The following is a 23803-nucleotide window of genomic DNA, read 5'->3' as shown; positions in this document are numbered from 1 at the left end:
TCACTTGAATCTATTCTCGGTAGGCGCATCGAGCTTGGCACATGGTTATCTCGCTAACTCCGGCCTTGATTCCAATGTAGGCTACGCCCTTGCTGTAGCTGCCGATTCAACTCAAAAGCCTGACGGCCGACGGAACCCCGTACGGAGCTCCGATATGGGCCCATCTTTTGATCGGGCGTCGAAGATGGAGCAGCTATTAAGCTCTCGGGTGAGTCATAAGCACGATCGAGCGAGTATGAAAAGTGGTGATCTGGCTTGCATCTTGTAGGTATCCCGCACCGCATTCATAGTCACCCCACCATGTCAACCACCTACGTCAACAACTTCAGTTCCTCTCCACCTCCCACTCTGTCCCATGACGAGCTCTACCCCTCGCCCTACGATGTCAACTTTGCCTACCCGATCCTCGAAGACGTTCTTCAGACCCCGCGCCTGAAGCTCGTCCCCTTCCTCCCCGCGGTCCACGGCGAGGCATACTGGGAGCAAGTCAAAGACCGCCTCGACCTCTTCAAGTACTACGGCAGCGTCAACCACTCCCTCGAGAGCTTCCTCACCTGGCTCGAGCTCACCCAGCGCCGGCACCCGTACCACTGCTCCTTCGCCGTCGTCGACCGCACGCGCCCCGACCCCGCGCGCCCCGCGCTCGGCGGGAGCCTCGCGGGCCACCTCGCGCTCACGAACGCGATCCCGGGCGACCTCGTCACCGAGATCGCGTACGTCGTCGTCTTCCCCGCGTTCCAGCACACGCACGTCGCGAAGGAGATGGTCGGCCTCCTCCTCCGGTACGCGCTCCAGCTCCCGGGCGCGGCGCCGCCGGGGTGCGGGCTCCGGCGCGTGGAGTGGCGCGCGCACCCGGACAACGGCCCGTCGATCGGGACGGCGAAGCGGATGGGGTTCAGGTGGGAAGGGGAGTTCAAGTACGCGAGGGTGCTGCCGGAGGAGCTCGCGTATGTGGGGGACAGGGGACGGCCGGGGGATCCTGCGGATGGGAGGCCGGCGCGGCGGACGACGATTCTGTCCGTTTGCTGGGACGACTGGGAGGAGGGCGGCGTGAAGGAGCTGGTCGACGCGGTCTTGAACAAGTAATATGCGGTTCGTATCAGTGCGTTTGCCGGTCACGACGAGTCGGCCACACTCTGACCGATGTATAATATTCAGGCTCGCCCGTTTCTTTGTCCCCTGTAATGATGTACAGAACCGAATGCTTTCGGATTTCGCTACCCAATGATTTCACGTCGAAACCTACTTACGAGCCAAACCAAAGATGTCAACATAGAAATCATCTATGTACGCCGACCGGGTATACGCGGTGCTTAGTACAGCTTATGGATGCTCGACCTGCCTATCGCTCGGATTTGCTAAATATATTGAATGAACAGGATCCTCTCGCTACTCTAAACTCGATCAGTCGAGGAAATACTCGTAGACCGCGACTTGGAACTCAAGCTTGTCGACGTACGTCGGCTCGATCTGGCCTCTATACGCCCGGACGCTCGCACGCGCATCCTCCCCTTCCACCTCGCCCTCCGCGCACAGGTTCATCCGAAGGCGCCCCAGCCTCCTCGCCCCGCCCTCCGTCCGCGCGCGCAGCACCGCCGTCAGCGCCTCCATCGTGCCCAGCCCCCAGTCGAGGGCGTCGAAGTCGAGCTCGCCCAGGTGCGGCACCGCGAACCGCCGCGCCGGCCCCAGGGCCGTGGGCGCCACAAGCGGATCCGACGCGCTGCCGGTGGAGTCGGGAGCCCCGAGCGGGAGCCCGAGCGCGCAGATCGCGGGGAGCGCGGTGCCGAGGCTCGCGCACCGGAGGGAGCGCACGTGCGGGAAGTCGAGGAGGAGCGCGCGCAGGGGGACGGCGGCGACGGACCTGAAGTCGCCCGAGAGGACGAGGCGGCGGAGCGGGGCGCCGGCGAAGACGCTGCGGAAGGCGGGGAGGAGCGCGCCGAGCGTGCACAGGTGGGAGGCGACGTCTGCGCGGGGGAGCGCGAGCGTGAGCGCGCCGAGGCGGGCGTCGTCGTCGTCGGGCTTGGACGGGTCGGACGGGCCCCGGGCGGTGAGGGTGAGGGTGGCGTCGGCGTCGGCTGAGCCGAAGTCGGCGGCGGCGAGCATGGGGAAGCGACTGCGATCGGCGGGGAGGGGCGCGTTGAACGCGGCTACCAGATCTGCGAGGTTGTCGATGGGCTCGGTTGGCGTGCCGAGGTGGATGGCGATGTCGGGTCGAAAAGAGAACCACGAAAGGAACAAAGATATCTTGTCTGGTGCATCGAAAAGGTCGAGTTTTCGGAGGGCAGTGAGGTCCTTGAGAGGGGCCGATGGGAGGTCCATTTTCAGTTGCGACAAGACGTGGTGAAGACAGAGGACTTGAAGGTTTGGCGACGCATCCAGAAGCTTCAGGAGATCGCTCCCTGATGCCAGTTCGTTGTCGAAGGTGCATAAACGAAGGTCGAGAACATGGAGATTCCTCAAAGCTGTGACTGATGTGAAGTTGATGCGCAGGATTCGGAGGCTGCGAAGGCGAGGATACCGTGCATCTGAGAAGTCCACAGAGACAGGGGGCGGGGAGGGAGGCGGTCGAATGGGCAGTTTAGATCGGACGTCGAGCTCTTCAAGTAGGGGCATCGGGAGGTTCAGCACATCAAGCCTAGGTTCAAGGTCGTGAAGGTTGTTGACCAGGAATGGTTTGGGCACCTGGAGACTGCGGATTCGGGATGGATCTTTGAAAAGATCCTGGAGAGATGCCTTTGACAGGAGTTCGAGGCTGTGGAAAGACAGCTGAAGGGCGCTACCGCAAGTGCGAGGGAGGATAACCTGGAGACGTTGGATAAAAGCGCCGGTCGAAGGATATCCGCGCAGCCGTGGATAGCTCGGGTGAGGCACATCGATGTCGCACCATAAGGCGGCAGTCTGGTGAGCAACGTCGCGCCACTCCCGACAGACCTGGACGACGTGCGTCCACCCAAAGGAGTAGAGATTCTGGAATTCGTCGGCGAGGATGCCGTCGCCTTCAGCGGCGTCTGCGGCCATCACGTGTTTGAGCATGGTGAAGATGTGTGCGAGGAGCTCTTGTGGAAGGGAAGCGACGATGGAGTGGCGAGGAGATGCCATCGTGTGTCTGAACTATCCACGAAGCTGGTAAAAACCACACGTTTCGGTAGATAGGCGAGAAGCTCACGAAGGCGAGGTGGGAAGAGCGAGAGGTGAGGAAACAGTACTTTACGGAGAGTGGCCTTATAACCACGATCCTGGCACGGTGTCATGCCACTGAAGCGAACGCCATCCACTGAGCCACAGCTGGACCAGGACCAAGCGCGGATGGGTTGAAGCGTGATGTGTCGCGATGGCGTTGCAATGCCAGCGAGCGCCGGGGCGCTAGTATACGCCTGCTCCCTATTATGTAGTATTACGCTCGCCATGGGGTTAGGAGGGTGACTGGGGTCCTACATACATACTAGGCCCTCGCTCCTGTGCCGCACTGTGCACCGGGAACCGTTACGTGCGTTGCCCTTCTTCTTCAACCAGTACCTGCGTCGTATCGCATTCTTTCGCCGTGCAACTCAGAAAAACGATATGCCCCTCCCTGCCGCAGATGCCCTGCTGTTCTGCCCTACACGCGAAGAAATCCGTCGACGCATTGGCGAGATCGAGGCCGGGGTCGTCGAGAAGCGGGGTGCGAGTGGGCTGACAACCGCTCTGGAGGAGGGAATGCGGAGACTCTACACGGACTGGAACAGTACGCTCTCCATCAACCGCCTTCCGACCGAGATCCTCCTCCGCCTGTTTGCCGCCTGCTTCCAGCCCGCGCGCCCCGTGTCCGACGAACTGCCCAAACGGACGCACAGACGGCGCAAGCTGCTCCTCCTCGTCTGCCGCAAGTGGCGCGATCTCATCGAGGCCACACCCACGCTCTGGTCGTTCATCACCCCTCACATGCCCCCGCACCTCTACACACTCGTCTTGTCGCTTGCCAGAGAGGTTAACGTGGATATCTCATTCCAGCGCGAACCTAGGTCTCTATGGATAGGATCCATTTCCCCCGACCTCGCACCCCTCCCCCTCCCCCAGGAAGACATGCAACAGCTCAATGACACTGCAGACTCGGAAGATGATGGAGTCTCGGGCAAGGGCGAGGACGAGGGCGACTTCACTCACAACCTTTCCTCGGAGCTACCATGGATTGTCGAAGATGACGATTCATATTCAGCCTTGTGGTCGGAAGCCGCTGGGATGGCCATCGCTGCGGAGTCGTGCAGGACGAGCGCTCTTGTTCTTTCGGATGACGACGTTCGCCGCTGCTATTCCCTGCCATTTCTCGAAACAATTTTCCGTGACAGAGCATGGCCCACTCTCGAAGAGCTCTGTATCGACTTCATCATGATTGAGACCCTTGACTCGGTCTCCAGCATTCTCTGTCTCACCCGGGCGTGCTTCCCGAGACTCCGACATCTCGAGCTCGAAGGCATGATCCTGCCCATCGAGCCGACGCTCTTCCCTCTCCTCAGGTCGCTTCGCCTCAGTGGTCCTACAATGCAGTGGCCACCTCTCGAGGATCTCCTCATCTGTCTTTCTTCGGCTCGTTATCTTGAGGATCTGTCCCTTTCCCCGGACAGAGGTGGATGGACCGAGGAGGCGTTGCGAGTACCCCACTATCCACCACCCACATCCCCAGTCCGTCTTCCGTTGGAGCTGCCCCATCTGCGCTTCCTGTGCCTACAATCCAACAATAACGACGACCTGATACCGCTTCTTCGTGCCCTTCCTCTCGTCAGGCCAATCACTCTTGATTTCCTCTGCATCTCGAACGAAGACTGGCGTCAAGTTACCCGGCCAAACCCCGAATCCGGCCGCAGTCTGAGCATCCTCGACGCCTTCTTCCCGACCCGCGCGCCGGACGAAATGCCGTTACCGATCCCCCCTTCGGTACGAAAGTTAGAATCTTGTGTCTCCAAATTCACGGGGTCCTCCGTGAACGACCGCGACGGCGGAACGCTCGGAAGAACCAGGCTGTTCTCTTGGAGTGCCGCTCCATACGGTGAGGATGATAGTGATGATGGCAACAACATCAACATCGAGAACAGCTACGGTTTATCCAACGCCATCGACGATGTCCTCACGCTCTTCCGGCACATCCCCCTCACCCAGCTTAACTTGGTCATCTTCGAGTCGGTGCACCTCGCGGACGGCCGGTGGGACGAGATCTTCGGCACATTCCCTGCGCTCGAATACCTTCACCTCTCTGGAGGGGGCACTCCCATCGCCCTCCTCCGCGCGCTCACCCCCTCCTCCGATGGCTCCACCGCGCCGTGTCCGGCCCTGGAGAGCCTGAAGTACGATGTGACGGTAATAGACGAGGTGGACGCGCAGGAAAGCTTGCAGGCGATGATCCACTGCCTCCACGCACGGGCGGCCTGCGGGATGCGCCCCCTAGGTGCGCTCGACATCTGCACCAACGTGAGGGTGTTGGGGGAGCGCAGTGGTGAGGTGGATGCCAGGTCGTTTCTCGCACAGATGCGCGAGATGGTGGCGGGGGAAGTCAAGTTCGAGTATGAGGCCGTCCCAGTGACATGATCATACGTGCACCGGGCATACTACATAGTACAATAACTCAGCAATATGACTCGGAATTTGGCGAACTCTTATTGTCCGGTGTACGCTCGTTGACCTCGTCGAGTCGTCGCGCCCAGCTGGACTCTCATCTCCGAGCTGCAACATGCAAGCAACGTGGAGATACTATCCGCCCCTTCTCAAGATAGCCTCTCCCTGCGTATTTTCGCGTCAATTTCGAGCGTGCTGTCGAAGGCACATAGCTGAAAAATACCATAGATTTCTAGTTCCCCGACAAAACGCGTGGTCAGCGCGCGGGAGGGCGGAGACCCCTGTCGCGCGGCGGCACACCTCTCTTGCCTTCCCCCACGACGTTCCAACCCATTCCGCTCTACCTTCCTCATGTCCATCCTACTCTATCGTACAACGGACCCTCGACTCTCTGTCAGCGAACCAAGCAGACCTCAAGCTCAAGTCCGCCCGTGCCAGTGTGAAGCCGCACGAGTCTCTCTCCCACAGGATCCAGCCCTTCCCTCATCTCCAATACGCGATTCACTGGTGCGACGCATCGCAGACATAGGCGACAGGGAGCGCGCTCTTCAAACCGAGCGACTTCAGGTGTACACGTCCTGGAACTCCACCCTCACCATCAACCGACTCCCGCATGAGATCCTCTCCACCATCTTCGCTGCGATTCCACGCTCGCCCGAAATGCTGGAAAAATACGTGGAACCGCGGGGGTGGCGCGAGAGGTTGATGCTGGTGTGTCGTGAGTGGCGCGATACAGCTGCGTGCAGAAAGCTTGTCCAGGCGCTGAAAAACGCGACGCGCGTCGAAAATTAAATCGAAATTGGTCGGAAAATCGCCAGCGGTGATGAGCACGTTTCTTCTCCCTCTCTCCCTCGCTGGCTCGCCCCGATGGCCCTGAAAACTTGAAAATCGCGTCGCGCACGCACTCAGGTACGAGCGGACGCTTTTCCGCGTTCTCAACGACTGAGTTGACGCATCGCGCGGCAGGTTGGGGTGGGGCGGTCATGGTCGACGATCTCGCCTCTGTTAATCACCTCGAAGTGCGTCAAGCCCTGCCGGGATGTGTGTAGGGCGTGGAAGAGGCCTTTACAGGTGAGAATCAACTGGTTTCAACCCCTTCTGCATTGCTCTGGAGACGTCATTTACCCCCGGCGACTGTCACTTTCTTCCGAATCCCCGATGAGTCCGAGCGCGAGCGCACTGTGAATGTATTACTATATCTACCATTCCTTGGGTCCCAGACCTTGGATATGCATGTGCTGTGTGAGCCTTTTGATTCAAAAGTCGCACCCTTGCTCGTAGGGCTGGAGAAGTGTTCGATTGATGGGGTGAAAGGAAGGTATGCATACGTCTACAAGTTACAACTATCATACAGTTCCTTGTGCCTATACGTAGTTCTAATGCGAACGATGCAACTCGCATAAGAGATAGACGAGCAGCTCACCGAGACCGGCATCCTCTCATTGCGTGAACTGAGTACTCGCCCGCTGCTGCACCTCCACGGCACCAGCAGTGTTCATCCTCCAAGGTTTTGACAGATGCAGAGACTGGATGGATCACAGAGAGGTGAATCCGTGTCTTGCTCATGTAGCGTGGCCATTTGAAGCACGTCGAGGTGATTAACGGAGGCGAGATCGTCGACCATGACCGCCCCACCCCAACCTGCCGCGCAATGCGTCAACTCAGTCGTTGAGAACGCGGAAAAGCGTCCGCTCGTACCTGAGTGCGCGCGCGACGCGATTTTCAAGTTTTCAGGGCCATCGGGGGGAGCCAGCGAGGGAGAGAGGAAGAAGAAACGTGCTCATCACCGCTGGCGATTTTCCGACCAATTTCGATTTAATTTTCGACGTGCGTCGCGTTTTTCAGCGCCTGGACAAGCTTTCTGCACGCAGCTGTACGATGATGGGCACCCCGACGTTGTGGTCTTTACTGTGCATCTCCCCCACCATGTCTATCGACTGCCTCTCCCTTCGCCTCGCTCGCTCCGCAAACGTGGGTCTCAAGCTGTACATTCTCGCGGGGTCCCATAATGCGTGGATGAACAAAGGGCCGAGGGTATTGCGGCTCGTCGTTGCACAATCCGAGAGAGTGTGCTCGATGGTGCTTCCCTGTCTCTCCCCATCGCTCGACACTCTCGAATTCCTCCTGGGAGACAGCACCTGGCCGCTTCTCACCCACATGCGCATCTTTATTCCCCCGCGGGACGTTCTCAGTCCTGACATTGAGCACCTCTTTGACTTACGACCCCAACGGTTCCCCGCACTCGACCATCTCTCCCTGGCAGGGACACTTCTTCCACTCCATCCACAGCTCATCCGTACCATGAAATGGCTCAAGCTGTCCCCTGCACACACACCGGATCCGACGTTGTCACTCGGCGACTTCTTCGCGGAGTACTCCGGCACCTTGCCTCTCCAGCTGAAAGAGCTAATTATCTCACAACCCTACTCAGGCTGTTCGCAACACCGGAACTCGTTCGCGCACAATCTTAGATTCCCGCATCTGCGCTCACTCACCATAGCCAGCCGTCATCCGCACGAAACGGCACCGCTCTTACGCGCCGCCCTATCCTCTGTTCCCGTCGATGTGTACATCGATGTCAAGTGGTGGGACCAATTCTTGCCTTTTTCAACGACTCCGGACCGACGAAGCATCGTGGAAGCGCTCTTCCCGACGCACAAGCACTTTGAAGACCTCCAGCTCCCTCACGTTTCCTCCCTCGTCGTCGGAGTAGCGTTCCACAGGAACCTGCTCCGAATCACCGCCAGCCACCACCCACGGCAAACGCCAGGATCGCCCGCGCGCGAGACGAAGCTGTTCACGCTCTCGGTCGCCGTGGAAGACTCGCTCCTCGCCCCCCTCGTCGCCTTCTACTCGCTCTCGGACCTGCTCTCGGACCTCCCGCTCCTCTTCCGCGGCGCGCCCCTCACGACGCTCTACCTCCTCGCCTCGCACGCCGACGCGTCCTCCGCGCCCGTCGAGAGCTGGCGCACCCTCCTGCGCGGCTTCCCCGGCCTGGAGGCGCTGTCGGTCCTGGGCGCCGCCGACCCCGTCGCGCTCTTCGACGCGCTCCGAGTCCCGCCGGAGGACGCGGCGCACGGGCCGCTGAGCGCGGGCCTGCGCGAGCTCGAGATCGGGGACTTCGAGTACGAGGTACCCGAGGATGGGGACGCGGTCGTCGCGGTGCAGCCGCGGGGCTCGCCGGAGCTGGTGGCGGCGATGGTGGAGTGCTTTGGGGCGCGGAGGGGGGCGGGGGTGGATCCTCTCCCGCTGCTGAAGCTGCACCTAGGGTGGAAAGTGAAAGAGGTCGTTGGCGTGGAGTATGAAGAGGAGCGTTGGCCAAAGCCGGTGGATCCAGAGCCGGACTTGATGGAGGAGGCGGAGACGGCGGAGCGGACGGTGGAGGATGTGGAGGATGGGGGAGATGTAGCTGTGGTTATGAGTCGATGCGAGGCTCAATTGAAGGAGCTGGTGGGCAAGTTAGAGTACAAATACTTTTGTCATGGTTGATATGGACATGTTGTCATTCATCTTTCGATCGCCGGATGTGTGCTACTGCTACTGAGACATCGAACGCTCGACACACTCACAGCGCCGCGATCCGCTCGACGTTCAACCGCGGCCCCTTGCCGTCCTCCACGCTCTCCATGAACCCAAAGTCCAGGTTCCCGGCGTAGCCCATCTCCCGCATCCAGCTCTCCAGGGTGTGCCCGCCCGGGTACGCGTCCCTCAGCCACGTCCAGTCCCGCGTGATCACCTCGTCCCGGTACTGCGCCCACCAGTACGCAAAGTTCTCGCGCCATGTCAGCGGACGCGCGAACCCCTCTTCCTCCCGCGGCGCGACTCAGTCGTCCACCAGTGTCTTTTTGGCGAAGAGTTCACGAGCTTTTGCGGTAAATGTATTATTGGCTGAGTGCCGCTACAAACCCTTATTGAATGCCTGACTGTGGCGTGTAGACAATGGAAAGCACGAGCCCGTGGTCGCCATGGTCCAGGAAGGTTCATGGAGTACGAAAGACAACAAGTGGGTACTCATGATACATCGTCAGCTCACTGTAAGTAATATCGTACAAATACATTCATCTAGCACCTGTTCCGCCGGGTTCAGAGCCGAGGGGCATCTTCAGTTGGCGCAGCACGCGGCCTCCGTGCCGTCCGGGAACGCCAGTCTACTGTTCTTGTCGTCCGCGCCGGGCACGTCCATCGACGGATTCATCTCGAAGAAGTTCGTCGGCCGGAAGAGCACGCGCACATGCTCCACCGGCATCACCGGCCAGTCCTCCGGGCGCGGGATGTGCGTGACACCTACACGGATCCCAACGTCAGCCTCCATCCACCCGCTCGCAGCAGAGGGAAAACACAAAAGCAGACGCACCCATCGTGAGGTACACCAAGATGTCCTCCTCCGTCAGCTTTGCGTCGCCCTTCGCCCAGTGCGCCATCGAGTCCGCCGGCGACTCCCGCGTCTGCGGCACGTACTTGCCCGACGGCCACATCCGCCCGCCCTTCGCGCCCTCCTCGTCGCGGACGACCCAGACCGGCTTCGCGGCCCACGGCGCGCGGCGCGCGATGATGCTGTCCGGGCGCGCCATCAGCGGCACCCCCGCGCCCTTGCTCATGATCGAGTAGCCCGCGACGCGGTTCGAGTGCGGGTGCACGCGCGCCGGGTTCACGATGGCCCAACGCCGGTCCGTCGTGTAGTCGTACTCGCGTCCACCGGCGGAGGCGGGCGTTACGGGGGTGTTGACGGTGGTGAACGCGTTGCCGGCGTAGTTGGCGGCGGAGCCGGTGGGTGCGTTCGGTAGGGGGACGACATCGGTCTCGACGACGGAGTTGCTGAGGCCGTCGACCATGGGGTCGACACGGAAAGAGAAGATGTGTTGGTGGTAATGCGCGTTGATACCCGGCGCGAGAGTCGTGCCGAAAGGGTTAGGGTTTGGCTCCTCCTCTGCTTTCGCGTAGACCTGCAGAATGCCAGACAGGCGGATCTCAAGCTCGATATTCCCATCCTGGTAGAAGACGTAGTTGAAGATGTACTCTGTGGAAAAGTTCAGAACTGCAACTACAAACATTCTCGGTGATTCAGCATACCGTAATTCGCCAGTGTGCACGTCTGTTGGATGACGAGCCGTCGACTCCGAACCGCCTGCGAGCGTCCACCGACACGGAAGTCGGTGTGCTTCCACAGCAAACCAGCGTCTTCTTCATGAATGCAAATAGCGTTCTTGACGACGACGGCCGATCCATCGTGAGCAACGTAAGCCCCAGGCTGTGGAGGAACGCGTGAGCTACACTGACGTGTATGTAGTAGGGATAGTACGAACCAGATAGTGAATCTGACCCAAACAGTCGCATCCCAGAGTGAGCTCGTTTGCCATCGTACCCATACCGTACTCCCCACTGAGAAACGAGTCAGCTTAGAGCGTCCTGTCGAAGTGAGCAACTTACACGTCGAAAGCATGCTTCCTGGGGTGAGGATGTTCAGGCGCGCCGTAAGGAACGACCATCTCCGAGAGCGAGAGGCGATAGAAAATCGGCCGGACGTTGCCATCGTCGTTGTAAGTGATCGTAGAAAGCGCGATGCCCTCGCGATGGTGGAATGCTGAGAAAAAGTTCTAATGGGTATATGCGTTGAGAATAACTGCAGGAGGGCTTACCGATGTGCATCTTCCACTTTTGCCACTCGACGACGTTCCCATCGACCTTGAAACTGACACCTTCCGGCTGGATAACGTGAAGTGGCTTGACGTCATCGCGGAACTTCATGCCCTCCTTCGCAAGCAGGTCGGGCAAGAAGTCATACGACCTCTGTGGCGGAGGAACCCGTGAGCGCTGTGCGCTATCAAAGGTGTCCTCCTTCAAAGGCAGGGGTACTGTGGTAGGGACAGTAAGGTCGACTGCCACGCCGGTCCCGTCAAAGACGGATTTGGATGGCGACTTCTTATAGCATGAGGGGAAGTCGATGTGAATGACCTTGCGGGCGACCGAGTCGACAACGGGTACGAAATCCTGAACATTTCGATGAGCCCGAAGAGACGTGACCTCGAAGTAGACATGGACGAACCAGCGGATGCGCGTACAGATTCTCGTGTCTGCCCCAGCGAGCAAACAAGATAGCCTGTTGTACGCGTACATTCGCCGGAAACCGATCGTCGAAGCCGATGGCCCAGCCGTCAGCATGAAGCTGTTCTGCCTTGACGCCTGGGAGACGAGGTTCAATGGCCGTTTATGAAAGAAGGAGGGCGACGCACCGATGTCTGCAGCAAGTTTGATCACGCGTTCGTCCGCTCGAATGATCTCTTCACAAAGTAGCAGCTCCTCCACTGAAATCTGAGGCTGGACGCCTTCGGGAAGCTTGTCAAGCGTCTCCACCTCCCACTCCTTGTCTTTAAGCGCGACAATGGTGTTGTATGCGGTCCTGTGACGAGGTCAGATGCATGCGGCGCAGAATTGCCGCATGAAAGGCGCTCACCCGGTGACGGCATCCACGAACTGAGCAGACGCCAAGGTCCGGAGGTGAGCGTCCGTGCTGCGCACACAGTGATAAGAATCGGGACTCACGTCAACTTCTGCCTTCCTGACGATGTGCGCAACGGGCTCGGGCTTCTCTCCGGTCAAGAGCGGGATACCAAGGAAGGCGAGAACGGCTTTCTTGGGCGGTGGGAGGAGGTAGCTGGTAATAAACCGAACGGCCTTGATGCCGGCCTTCTCTGCGGCATGACGGCGGACAGAGTGCGAAACCGCGACGATCTGGGGAAATCGCGGATCGAGATAAGCCCGGGAACGGCACTTGGGACCGAGGGGGCACGCAGGAAGAAGAGAGCTCTCACCTCATCTGGAAGAAGGGGATCGAGGGGGTGCTTAAACGGTTCGGTCTTGGTGGGAACCGCGGCGGTCTGCACGGTGGTTGCGGTACTGGGTGCGGTGAGAGGGACAGACATGGCGGCAAGATGAGCAGACGATGGGTGAGAATGATCAATAGGAGCACCTTTAAATAACCCAGAGCCTGACCGTGGGGAGTCTCCAGCTACCCATGCCGCCACCGCTATCTCGGGAAATCTAGTCGTCGTGCCGTCCGGGCGCCCGCGCCCCTCCGCGCCCTTGGTCGAGAACCTTGAGTGTGCCCGGGTATAGGATCTTTCCTATCTGTTTCAAAAAAGCGTCACTATCCATGTGGAGCAAATTTTCCACCAGAACAAACGTACTGGTGTATTCAGATTGGAGCGTAACGTCAAGCCAGACACTGGCTCTTTCTCCGCGCTGCAGAACGGACATGAGGATACTGACATGACCATGTTACACGGGCAGGCCTGGGACTTGGGATCTGCGTCGTGCGAAGACTGAAAAATGGGAGAGGAGGGAACATGGAGGCAGTCATGGTCGTGGAAGAGGAGCAGGGAGTTCCATCGCGTTGCCGCCCGTTCCGGCCCGCGCTTCTCCATGCCACTGAACCACAATCACGCTGGTTACCGGTCTTCGATGCGTTCAACCACTCGCCGCAAGGTCAACCTAGATCGACTCTTGTGGATTCTTACCGGTCCCACCCCTCTTGGTCAACATACTGTACAGGCGTCATGTGTGCTGTCCGAGAATTCAAAACCACCACACCTGCCTCACAGCAACGCAGTTGATGCTGCGGAGCCCAACCACTCGGGCACTGACTGACCACAATGTTGATCTGGCGCTGGCTTTGTCCCTATCTTTCCCGTCTTGCGGCAATTTGGTTTGTGGTTTTCGTCGTTGACAGGCTCCAGCATGGCGAGTGTTCGGGATGTGTGTAACACTTGTCGCGACTGGCGTTACCACGCTCTTGGTCAAATTCTTTGTCTACCCTCCCGACATCCAAGACGTCCGGTCTTGGGGAACCCATGAATAAAAGCCTCACTGCCGCGAAGTGGCAGTATCCCGCTCCCTGCACATCCACTCTCAATCTCAATCCGCAATTCCAACCTCTCCTGTGAGTGGCTCTCAATTTGGGTTCGTATCCTCCGAGCTTACGGTGAGCAGTATCACTGCCTCATGTCGAATATTATTCCTGCACCGGGTTGGAGTTCTCTCCCCGAAGACATCCTTTTCATGATCTTCGACTTTGCCAAACACGACATCCAACTGAAGACCGCAACCGAAAGTTATCCCCACACAGAGTCCTTCCTCCTCCAGTACTTCACCGTCTGGGCTCCCCTTTTGTTTGTTTGCCGACACTGGAACGAGGTCGCGAGCAAGATGGCCCTGCTGTGGAACAAGATCGGCGTGGCGGATTCAGCGGTTGATCAACACGGTCAGCTTATCGTCCGGCCGGAGCAGTATTTCCAGTACTTCCTTGTCTCGGTCTTGCGCTCTTCTACGGCCCCCCTCCAACTCTACTTCGCTGGCTCCACGCTTCTTCGCCGTGCCCTCCCTGTCATTGAACAACATGCATTCCGTATCAAGGTTTTGGTCATGGCGGCGAGCGACGAGGCGGATCGCCAAGAGGTAATCCACAAGCTGTTCGAGCTCTCGTTCCCTGCTATCCAGCGTGTCGAGCTCTACCGCTCGCCGCAGGCAGAGCTGCAGAACCTGCACCCCGACCTGCCGCCGATGGAGCTCAGCTGCGAACGCTACCCAAGTCTGCGCACGCTCCACATCGCGCACACCAACCTCACCTCCACCACGGCCTTCCGCACCCTCCGCGTCTTGAACCTCCGGTGGTGCGCTTTCGCCGACGGCCCAGCCCTCTCTGCGGCCGCGTTTCTGCACTGCATCGCCGCCGCCCCGGAACTCGAGATCCTGGATTTGACACGCACGCTCCACCGGCTGCAGGACGACGTCCGCAAGGACATCCCGCTCGCGTCCCTCCCGCGCCTCCACAGCCTCCGGGAGGTGTCGCTCACCGACGCCCCGGAAGTGATCGCGGCCTTCCTCTCCTGCTTCGTCTTCCGAGAAGACTTGTCGCTCAAGATCGACCTGGACATGCACACCCGCGACGAACTCGAGACCCGCGAAGAACTCGTCGACGCGTTCAAGTCGGCCTTCCCGGAGAACCGCGACGCCCACCTCCCCGTCTTCCGCACGCTCGCGCGCGGCGAGCTCGAGGAGTTCGACGGCCACATCACCCTCGTCGCGCACGGCCCCGTCGACCCCACCCGCGCCGCGCCGCTCGGCTCCGTCCGGATGACGCTCAACACCGACGCGGACCTCGCGGAGGACTACTGCGCCGAGCTCTACGCGGACGACTTCCTCGAGACGTTCGCGGCCGCCTTCGCGCGCGCGCCGCTCCGCCACCTCGTCCTCAACGGCGAGTTCTACTGGGACGGCGACGAGGAGTTGGCGAGGACGGCGCCGCTGCTGGATGTCTTGCGGGGGTTCCCGGACGTCGTCGCGCTCGAGGTCCGCGGCGTGGGATCTCCGTTGCCGCTGCTGTTGATGTTGCGCGAGCTGGATCCGCAGGAAGACGGTTCGTACGCGCCGATGGTGTGCCCGAAGCTCGCCGTGCTTTGCGTCGAGATGTCCTGCGACAGGGAGTCGGACGCGGTGCATGGGCTGTGCCATGTGCTGTACAACCGTGTCGTTCATGCGCGGCGGCCGAAGATGGCGAGTGTTGTGTTCAAGCTCAAGAGGGACGAGGGCGACGATGCTGTTGTGCAGGAATGTGAGGTGATTGGGAACAAGAGGCAGTTGGAGGTGATGCATGCGGAGTTCGTGGAGCATTTGGAGTGGGAGGTAGTCTAGACAATGCGTAAATGAGGTTAATCAAGCATCCGCCGTATTCAAACACTATGTCACAATTTGTACTCTGAGAATCCCTTTAATGCAGAACGACGTCGCCTTATCTTCGAGCGAGAATGTCCGCGAGTGAGTCTGTGGGACGGCCATAGCCGGTTGGTATCTCCCCGACTTCCAGACGCTCGAGTCCGGTGAGCTCAAGGAGCTCGAGAGTAGCTTACATTTTTCGCGCATAGCCACCCCGCGCGCACGCCCATCCGCACCATCCAGATGATACTCAACACCATCGCGCTCCCCGACCACCCTTAATCATATCGATACAATTGTGAGATAGAAGATATATATTGCTGCCCCTATGTATTTACGACTTATTCGTGTACACACATTCATAGAGACATCCCTCGCGCCTTGTGGTACCGTGCGCTGCTGACCCGTTCAAATACGCACCTGGTCGCGGAAGCCACACGCGGGCGCCTTCCGTGAAGGCCGAGAGCGGAAGACGCCGAACCGACGTCAGTGGCGGTACGGCTTGTGACTCCCACCGCCCGGTCTTGAACGTCCAAGTTGCGGCCAGAACGATCCAAACTCGACTTGCTTCCCACCACCTTGCACAGCGACAAATTCGAAGCCGAGGACTGGCGAGATGTCAATCTTGAAGGAGACAGACTTCTTGAAACCAGGAGAGACCATCGCGGAGGGGGACACCCAGATCTTCTACGACTTCTTGCCAGCCGAAGTCGCGGACGTCGCCTTCGAGAACCTGAGGAAGGAGGTGAAGTGGAGTACGATGATGCACCGAGGTACGCGACCAATGTGCGGAACTTGCAAGCGCATATGCTGAGTCTCGGATAGGAGGGGAGGTTCCAAGGCTGGTGGCCGTGGAAGGGCAGATCCTTGAAGACGGAAGGTACGTTCGGGGTTGGCCACTGAACTCGCGCGATTGGTAGAGGAACGTACTCACCTCGGCCGATCCAGCATCCCAGTATACCGCCATCCGGCTGACGAGTCCCCGCCTCTGCTGCCATTCTCCCCCACGGTCGCGCGCATCCGGGACGAAGTGGAGGCGATCATCCACGAGCCCGTCAACCACGTCCTGATCCAGCACTACCGCACCGGCGCCGACTACATCTCCGAGCACTCCGATAAGACGATCGACGTCGTCCGCGGGTCGAAGATCGTGAACGTGAGCCTGGGTGCACAGCGCTTCATGACGCTCCGGACGAAGAAAGACGCGCTCGTGCATCCGCACGAGGATCTTGGTGCATCACCGCCGGCGGAGGGGGAAGCGGGGGGCGAGAAGAAGCGGAGCGCACAGCGCATTGCTCTCCCGCACAACTCCATGTTCGTGATGGGTCTTCAGACGAATGCGAAGTGGCTCCACAGCATCCGGACGGACAAGCGGCCGTTGAAGACGAAGAACGAGGCGGAGCGGGCTTGCGGAGGGGAGCGCATCAGCTTGACGTTCCGCACCATTGGGACCTTCCTGACGGGAGACGGGGAGCAGATCTTCGGACAGGGCGCGAAGGGAAAGACGCGAGAGGAGGCTGGGAAGATCATACGTGGGGGAGAAGGGGCGGAGAAGTTGCTGATTGCGTTCGGGAACGAGAACCACCAGAGCGACTTCGACTGGGAAAAGGAGTACGGGGAAGGCTTTGATGTGCTCCACTTTACGACCAAAGACGAGTAGTTGCAAGGGGCTAATGTTGGAGATCATGACCAAGGTTTGCTTCAAGGGCTGCATTATGAGGAATCTCAGCAAGAACCATAACTACTAGAGGACGACTTAGCATGCGGCTCCTGAGCACTCGATGCTACCCCGGCTGAGACGGTTGAACCTCGGGTGTACGAAATACGGGAGGCGGGGGTCGGCATCTTGAGTAGGATTATGACGGTGTACTTGCTAACTTTATGAAGCTGATACACGCGACTATGCGCGCGGCGAGAGGGCGTTTAAGAGATGTTTCAGGGATACAGTATCTCTCGTACTCACCATGGAATGACCTCCTGCTGCGACACTGTCACTTGCACCCTACAACCGCGAAGAACGGCTGTGAAAAGGAAAGATAAACAGGACGAGAAACTGCGAGATGGGGATGCTCACTTCGACAGCACTGAGACAAGTCACTCAAGATGCGCCGCAGCCTGAGTTGACACACTCCGTACGCGCGTGTGGAGTACTGGCTGAACAGTTTGCAAGAGTATCAGTCCACCGCGCGCAAGGCGAGAATGAGGGACCTCACTCGCCTGTTACTGCGACACGAGTGCAACATGGTCCTAGCTAGACGAGGAGATGACGGTCTCAGGGGATGTTGCACGAACCCGGGGGCCCCGCGGAGAGAGAGAGAGTGGACGGATAGGGGTTATCGTCACTTATCCAGCCCTGATCGGGGCATAGCGCCACGGAAAAGAAAGAGGCGCCAGGGCATGAGGCAGCGGGGGCGGCAAACAGGCTTGAACTTTGATGGTGATGTTTCGCAGAAGCTGAGAACACGGCTCTCTTTCTCGACGACCACGACACGACCGCGACGACCCCCACTCCTTCTTCTCCACTTCGCTCCCCGCGCGCCGCCCACACTCTCTCCTCGGTCCCGCCATGCCGCCCAAGGCTCTCTCTACTCTCTTTCTCGGTCTCGAGCTCGCGACAGACCAGCTCAGGGCTTCAATCGTGGACGAGAACCTCGAGCTGGTCGGGGTGGAAGCTGTTGACTTTGACACAGAGGTCTCGGAGTATCAGTGAGTCTCTTTCTGTCCTCTGTTCTCCCCATCTGCTTTCCACCCACACCATCTCGCTCGTGCCCCGTGAACACGACGATCCGCGCATATCGCTGTATGCGCATCCTACACACCGCGAACGACGATAAAACGCGTCTGGCACGCGTACATCTGCATGTCATACATGTGGCGGCGATGTCCGCGTTGCCCGAGCGTTGCAGCGGCGCCGATCTGGTCCCCGGTCATGGGCGTGCACCTACCCCCACCATGCGTCCCTACACGTCCTGTTTACCTCTGAAAACGTGTTCAGCGTGTCCGGTGCAGCGCGCTCTTCCATCCGCCATGCGCTTCTCTTCTTTCCATGCACTGTCGGGTTTTCGGTGCGCGGTGCAACGTTTTACGTCTTTCTAGACATTCACCACCGCAGATTTGATCAGACGCGCATGGATTGCCGTCAATCCGCTGAGAGCCTCAGTCGTGGTGCTCTGTAGCGTGTCTTCCCATCCGGGCCACGCGACGTTCACGCGCCACTCCCTCGTGCACATGCAGGAACAGAGTTCGTAGTGTCCTGGCATTATCAGCGCTTCTTCTTCGTGGTTCACGAGCCGCGGCGAAGATTTGATAAACATGGCTGGAGAAGTGCTGTGTTCCCTCTGCTCGTGGACCATGGTACTCATGTTTCCGAGCGCGTAAAACGCTGCGGTGGGGAGGGCACAGTTACATGCTCACTACCCTGCGATTGCTTCCGTGCTCCTTGATGAAAAGGACCGAAGCCGTTACATTGACCTGGATCTTACTTGGTGGCCTCGCGGGAGTCTTCGAAATTTGAGTATGTCGGGGTTGTCAGGTGCTTTTAATCACCGGCTGTTTCAGACGGCTTTTTAGCCGAATCGTGATTCTGATGCCGCTCTTCCTGCGTGTCACTGACGTTCTCTTTGTGCAGGACTCAGGGCGGTATCTTCACGACTCCGGGGGATGCGTATACCACCCCCGTTGAGATGTGGTTGAAGGCCTTCGGTAGGCTGATTACCTTCGCGGAAGCATTTCTTGACGCCCTTGCTGATCGACGTCGTGATCATACCCCACGTGACCGGACGATCTAGATCTTCTGCTTGAGAAAGTGAGCAAGAACTACGAGATCGCCCGAATCAAGGCCATCGGCGGCGCTGCACAGGTGCGCAGGGTCGCTGCAACGCTGCCGTCACCGTCGCTTACGTCCCCCAGCAAGCACTAGTGTGGTGGAAAGCCCCGATACCCCCGCTGCAAGCCCTAGATCCCCGGCGACCGATTCATTCCCAGATCACCTCTCAGTCTTTCTCGCTCCAGAACAGCCCCATCGCCCAAGACACCTCCGCCCACACTCACGCCCTTGCCCTCGAGGCCGCTCTCGGTGGTCCAGAACTTATGGCACAACGCGTCGGCACATGCGCTCACCCTTCGCTCATCGCTGCACAACTACTCCGTGTACGGGAGGCTTGGCCGGACGTCTGGACACGCACAGGGCGGGTACAGATGGCGAGCTCGTTCATTGCCAGTCTCCTCACAGGCCAGCTTGTCGGCATGGGTGAAGCAGAGGCTTCCGCCACTGGCCTCTGGGTTCACACTGGCGCTCAACAAGGCGCGCAGAGTCACTGGGACGAAGGCGTGATGGAAATTGTCGGCGGCAACCGGGACGAAGGCCGCAGGATCTGGACATGGCTGGGCGAAGTCGACATCTCGGGTGGCCGCAGGCGCATTGGCAGTGTTTCAAGGTACATAGTAGAACGTTACGGTTTCGATCCAGGTGGGGTGTCCGCGTTCGCCATGGCTGAGCCACGCTGACTGAATCTGTTGTAGAATGTATCATTACCCCCTTCACCTCGGACTACCTCTCTTCCTACATCTCATTATGTCCTTCGCCCGCCGACACCGTCCTGACGTTCGGCCCCATGGACATGATGATGGCGCCCACCCCCAACTACGTTCCATCCCGACTGTACAACCTGTTCCCCCACCCAGCACAGGACGCCAGCGAAAAGAAGCGCTACGTCGTCATGCTCACCAGCAGGAATGCGGACGTTCCCCGTGCCCTAGTACGTGACATGTACACCAAGAGCTGGAGCGCCTTTGATCGCCTTGTCGCCATCGTGCCGCCCGGCGGCTCAATCGGGTATGTCACACGAAGCAATCACCTTTCCGAATGCTCACGTTGCACTGGTAGCCTCGACGATAAGCTGTTCAGCTTCTGGCTCTTGCAAGGGGACACCTTCCCTTACTCCCACGTCAAGGGTATCTATCGCTTTGAGACTGGCATCAAAGTTAACGAGTTCCGCGATCTCCGTGCGAACCCCCGCTGCTTGCTCGAGAGCCAGATTATTTCCTTCCGAGTTCGCTGGTCGAGGGCGCTCGCGACGGGCGTCTTCGGCCCCGCGGCCGGCCGCGCGCGCACTGCGAACGCATCGCCAAGTCCGTCCAACGCTCAGCCCAGGCGCGCCACCGGCGTCAACAACAGCAACAACATGGGTCTTCCCTTCGACCCGTACGACTACGCCACGCTGCCGGGACGCATCCTCACCACTGGTGCCGCCGGCAACTTCCCCGCCATCGCGAACCTTGCTGGGGACGTCTTCAACGCGCCCGTGCTCATGCCTACCACTCAGATCGACTCCGCGCAGGTGATACCTCATCGCAACGCACCCGCCACTGGATACCCCGCGCGCGCCGCCCTCGGTGGCGCCTATATCGCACGCTGGGTGTGGGGCAAGGAGAAGGGCACCCCCGCAGGCACCGGACGAGGTGGTTTCGAGGAGGAGATCCGTCGGCTCCTGGGCAAGCGGTGGGCAACCACGAACGGTGCTCCGCTACGCACGAGCATCAACGGCCCCGGCTCCAGCAAAGCCCCCAGCGCAGCGAACAGTGGCACGAGCACCCCCTACGGGCACGGCACCCGCTCGGCGCTCGGGTCTTCGGTCATCGTCGAAGCGGAGGAGGAAGAGGCGGAGGAGATGGAGCAACGCGTTGCTGCGGCGGAGCGCGGCGCGTTCGGACTCGGTTTCAGTGAGTCCGACATGCAGCGCCTGCGCACCGCGACTGCGTCCACCGTCGGCACCGCGATGAGCGGGAGCACGTTGGGCGACACGGCTTCGACCGCATTCACGACCCCCGACCTCGGCGGCCTGGGGAGTCCTCCGCAGAGTCAGGACGGTGCAGGCGCGGCCGTCGCTCCGTCGACACTTCAACCGGTCACCGCGATGCAGACGTCGGATGCGGAGATGCAGCTCGGCCTTGCGAAGGTCGCGGAGCCGGACGTCGACGCGTTCATGGCCTATGCCGCACTCGTCCCCGAGTTCTGCCGCCTCGAGGGTCTTCTTATCAAGGCCATCGTCTGAACCCCCTTGCCCGCATCGTCCTCGGTCTTGGTTCTCGCTATCGTTTGCTCCCAACTCTTTCTACGAACACTACACAACTGCTTACCAACTTCACCCTTCCCGTCGCCTTGGTTTCACGTGCCGTGTGCGTCCAGTCGGGGGCGCACGACCCCAGTTTCTCCCTCTCCCCAGCTTGTACGTTGCTGCTCATGCTCTGCTTTTGACATGTTGTACGAAGACCCAGGGGGCGGGCCGCGGGGCCGTAGCGTACACGTCCCGTCACTCTTAGATCTCCCCTTCCTTCCCTTTCTCTGCCCCCATCGCCCACCCGTCCCCGCCCCTGCCCCGTCCCCGCCCTCTCCCCGCCCCCGCTTCCCGCTCCCTCTCTCCGTGCTCACGCCTCTGGATTCCCGTGCCCCGCGTCCTTCCGCTGGGGCGCCCTACCCAAAATGTTGCATAGCAAGTACTATATCCGCGCCCCGCCACATAAACCGATACCGCTGCCTACGATATGATCCCCGAGGAATGTTGCCGCACGCTGTAGACAAAACGAAATCGAACCACGTTTCTTTCCCTCTCCCGCTCGCGTCTGCGCGGTAATCACAGCGGTCCCCCCAGAGGCTTCTTCGTCTTCTCTTCTTAACGGTGACGGCCCCTCGTGTGCTGTGGGCACGATGGACCGGGGGTCAATGCCATACATAATAGAAGCCGTGGTCCTGGATTCCTCCGACCGCACTCGGACACAGTACTACAGGTGAGCATCGGTCTGTGTGAATCATCCCCGAAGGGTTAATAAGACATACTTTATTCTCAGAATTGGATCAACGGTGCATAGTATCGCGCGGAACCCCCGACTTCGGATGCTGTCGTGCGGCGAGGGAGTGTATGCAGACTCTCGGGGACGCTGAGCGAGAGGCCGGGGTATGGCTCTGAGATCTGAGAGAAGCGTATAAAAGCATGTTGAGTCTACCCTCTCCACCTGCAAGCTCCAGATCTTCAGTCTTATTCCTCTCGATCCCATGTCCACACTGTCGAGCAAGAAGCTCATCCTCGTCATCGGCGGGACAGGCGCGCAGGGCCTCGCGGTCGTCGACGCGCTGCTCAAGCCCGCCGCGGACGGCGTGCCGTCCCCGTATGCGGTGCGCGTCATGACGCGCGATCCCGCCAACCACCGCGCTCGCGACCTGGTCGCAAAAGGCGTCGAGGTCGTTCAAGGTACGTGGTTCTCGTTCCGCCGCCCACAGGCACACAATGCTGAGGCGCGAGGCTAGGCACCACCGACGACTTCACGAGCGTGATGCGCGCGATGGAGGGCGCGTACGGCGCGTTCGTGAACACGGACAGCTTCACGATCGGGGAGGAGAAGGAGGTCTACACGGGCATGCGGCTCTTCGAGGCCGCGAAGCAGCTCGGGACGCTCCGCCACTACGTCTGGAGCGGGCTCGACTATTCGTTCAAGGTGCGCATGCGCGCCCCTCGACGCGGTCTTGTGCCTTGTGCATGTTCGCTCACCGCGCCAGCAGAAAGGAGGATACGACCCGAAGTACCGTGTTGTGCACCACGACGCCAAGGCGCGCGTGGGTGACTGGATGCGCGCGCAACTGTCCGTCGTGGGCGACACCGACATGTCCTGGACCATCCTCTCGACGATGGTGTACATGGAGATGCTCAACGGGGTGCGCCGCGCTTCCCTCGTGCCCTCGTGCCCTCTGCTCACCCCCACCTCGCGCCCCGCAGCCGATGATGGGCCCGCTCAACAAGCGCGCCGACGGCACCTACGTCTTCGCCTCCCCCATCGGCGCCGGCGCGGTCCCGATGGTCTCCCTCGCGGACGTCGGCTTCTTCGCGCGACACATCTTCGACCACCGCGCGGCGACCTCCGCGCGCGAGCTCGAGATCGCGAGCGCGCGCGTCGACTGGCCCACGCTCGTCGAGACGTTCGCGCGCGTGACGGGCAAGCCCGCCGTCTACCTGCCGCTCGGCGCGGAGGAGTGGTTCGCGCTGTGGGAGGCGGAGAGTATCGCGCGCCCGCTGGCGAGCGAGCGCGCGGGGCCGGACGGGTCGACGACGTGGCGCGAGAACTTTGAGTGCTGGTGGGCACAGTACCGGGACGAGGTGATCACGCGGGACTGGGCGTGGCTGAGGGAGGTGCATCCGGGCGGGCACACCCTGGAAAGCTGGATGCGGGAGACGGGGTACACTGGGGACTTGGACTTTGGGTTCATGAAGAGCGTGGAGGACGGGAAGGGACCGCGGTTGAACATAGAGCGGATCGCCGCACTGTGAGTGTGTCCAGGCAGGGTTCGTTGTCTCAGTAGCAGTAGCACACATCCAGCGATCGAAAGATGAATGACAACATGTGCATATCAACCATAACAAAAGTATTTGTACTCTAACTTGCCCACCAGCTCCTTCAATTGAGCCTCGCATCGACTCATAACCACAGCTACATCTGCCCCATCCTCCACATCCTCCAC

General features: G+C 60.0%; 8 protein-coding genes across 8 annotated transcripts; 6 read left to right on the top strand and 2 right to left on the bottom strand.

Moving 5' to 3' along the window:
- Positions 1-300: 300 nt before the first annotated feature.
- On the top strand, positions 301-1086 carry BXZ73DRAFT_88778 (acyl-CoA N-acyltransferase; the record flags this gene model as incomplete). The annotated part of the gene is made up of 1 exon (XM_048025079.1): positions 301-1086. The coding sequence occupies one exon, from the start codon at positions 301-303 to the stop codon at positions 1084-1086; it is 786 nt and encodes a 261-aa protein (XP_047880141.1).
- A 318-nt stretch (positions 1087-1404) lies between these two features.
- BXZ73DRAFT_99011 (uncharacterized protein) lies at positions 1405-3099 on the bottom strand (the record flags this gene model as incomplete). The annotated part of the gene is made up of 1 exon (XM_048027862.1): positions 1405-3099. The coding sequence occupies one exon, from the start codon at positions 3097-3099 to the stop codon at positions 1405-1407; it is 1695 nt and encodes a 564-aa protein (XP_047880140.1).
- Positions 3100-3561: 462 nt separating this feature from the next.
- BXZ73DRAFT_75645 (uncharacterized protein) lies at positions 3562-5559 on the top strand (the record flags this gene model as incomplete). Its single annotated transcript, XM_048022245.1, has 1 exon — positions 3562-5559. The coding sequence occupies one exon, from the start codon at positions 3562-3564 to the stop codon at positions 5557-5559; it is 1998 nt and encodes a 665-aa protein (XP_047880139.1).
- A 1953-nt stretch (positions 5560-7512) lies between these two features.
- Positions 7513-9075, top strand: BXZ73DRAFT_99009 (uncharacterized protein; the record flags this gene model as incomplete). Its single annotated transcript, XM_048027861.1, has 1 exon — positions 7513-9075. The coding sequence occupies one exon, from the start codon at positions 7513-7515 to the stop codon at positions 9073-9075; it is 1563 nt and encodes a 520-aa protein (XP_047880138.1).
- A 613-nt stretch (positions 9076-9688) lies between these two features.
- On the bottom strand, positions 9689-12506 carry BXZ73DRAFT_88777 (peroxisomal copper amine oxidase; the record flags this gene model as incomplete). The annotated part of the gene is made up of 11 exons (XM_048025078.1): positions 9689-9870; positions 9941-10603; positions 10657-10834; positions 10890-10965; positions 11014-11167; positions 11223-11574; positions 11630-11766; positions 11817-11983; positions 12038-12057; positions 12127-12315; positions 12396-12506. The coding sequence occupies 11 exons, from the start codon at positions 12504-12506 to the stop codon at positions 9689-9691; spliced, it is 2229 nt and encodes a 742-aa protein (XP_047880137.1).
- Positions 12507-13584: 1078 nt separating this feature from the next.
- BXZ73DRAFT_75642 (uncharacterized protein) lies at positions 13585-15273 on the top strand (the record flags this gene model as incomplete). The annotated part of the gene is made up of 1 exon (XM_048022244.1): positions 13585-15273. One exon carries the CDS (start codon positions 13585-13587, stop codon positions 15271-15273), a length of 1689 nt encoding a protein of 562 aa, XP_047880136.1.
- Positions 15274-17860: 2587 nt separating this feature from the next.
- BXZ73DRAFT_43085 (actin-like ATPase domain-containing protein) lies at positions 17861-21347 on the top strand (the record flags this gene model as incomplete). The annotated part of the gene is made up of 6 exons (XM_048019080.1): positions 17861-18000; positions 18923-18996; positions 19083-19153; positions 19204-19762; positions 19816-20128; positions 20180-21347. 6 exons carry the CDS (start codon positions 17861-17863, stop codon positions 21345-21347), a joined length of 2325 nt encoding a protein of 774 aa, XP_047880135.1.
- A 998-nt stretch (positions 21348-22345) lies between these two features.
- Positions 22346-23612, top strand: BXZ73DRAFT_99004 (NAD-P-binding protein; the record flags this gene model as incomplete). The annotated part of the gene is made up of 4 exons (XM_048027860.1): positions 22346-22541; positions 22598-22785; positions 22850-23002; positions 23064-23612. The coding sequence occupies 4 exons, from the start codon at positions 22346-22348 to the stop codon at positions 23610-23612; spliced, it is 1086 nt and encodes a 361-aa protein (XP_047880134.1).
- Positions 23613-23803: the final 191 nt, after the last annotated feature.

The sequence above is a fragment of the Epithele typhae genome, assembly GCF_022376455.1.
Source record: "Epithele typhae strain CBS 203.58 chromosome Unknown BXZ73scaffold_10, whole genome shotgun sequence".
NCBI classification, from domain to species: domain Eukaryota; kingdom Fungi; phylum Basidiomycota; class Agaricomycetes; order Polyporales; family Epitheliaceae; genus Epithele; species Epithele typhae.
Note: the sequence above shows the minus strand (reverse complement) of the source record. Positions and strands in the feature narration are given on the sequence as shown.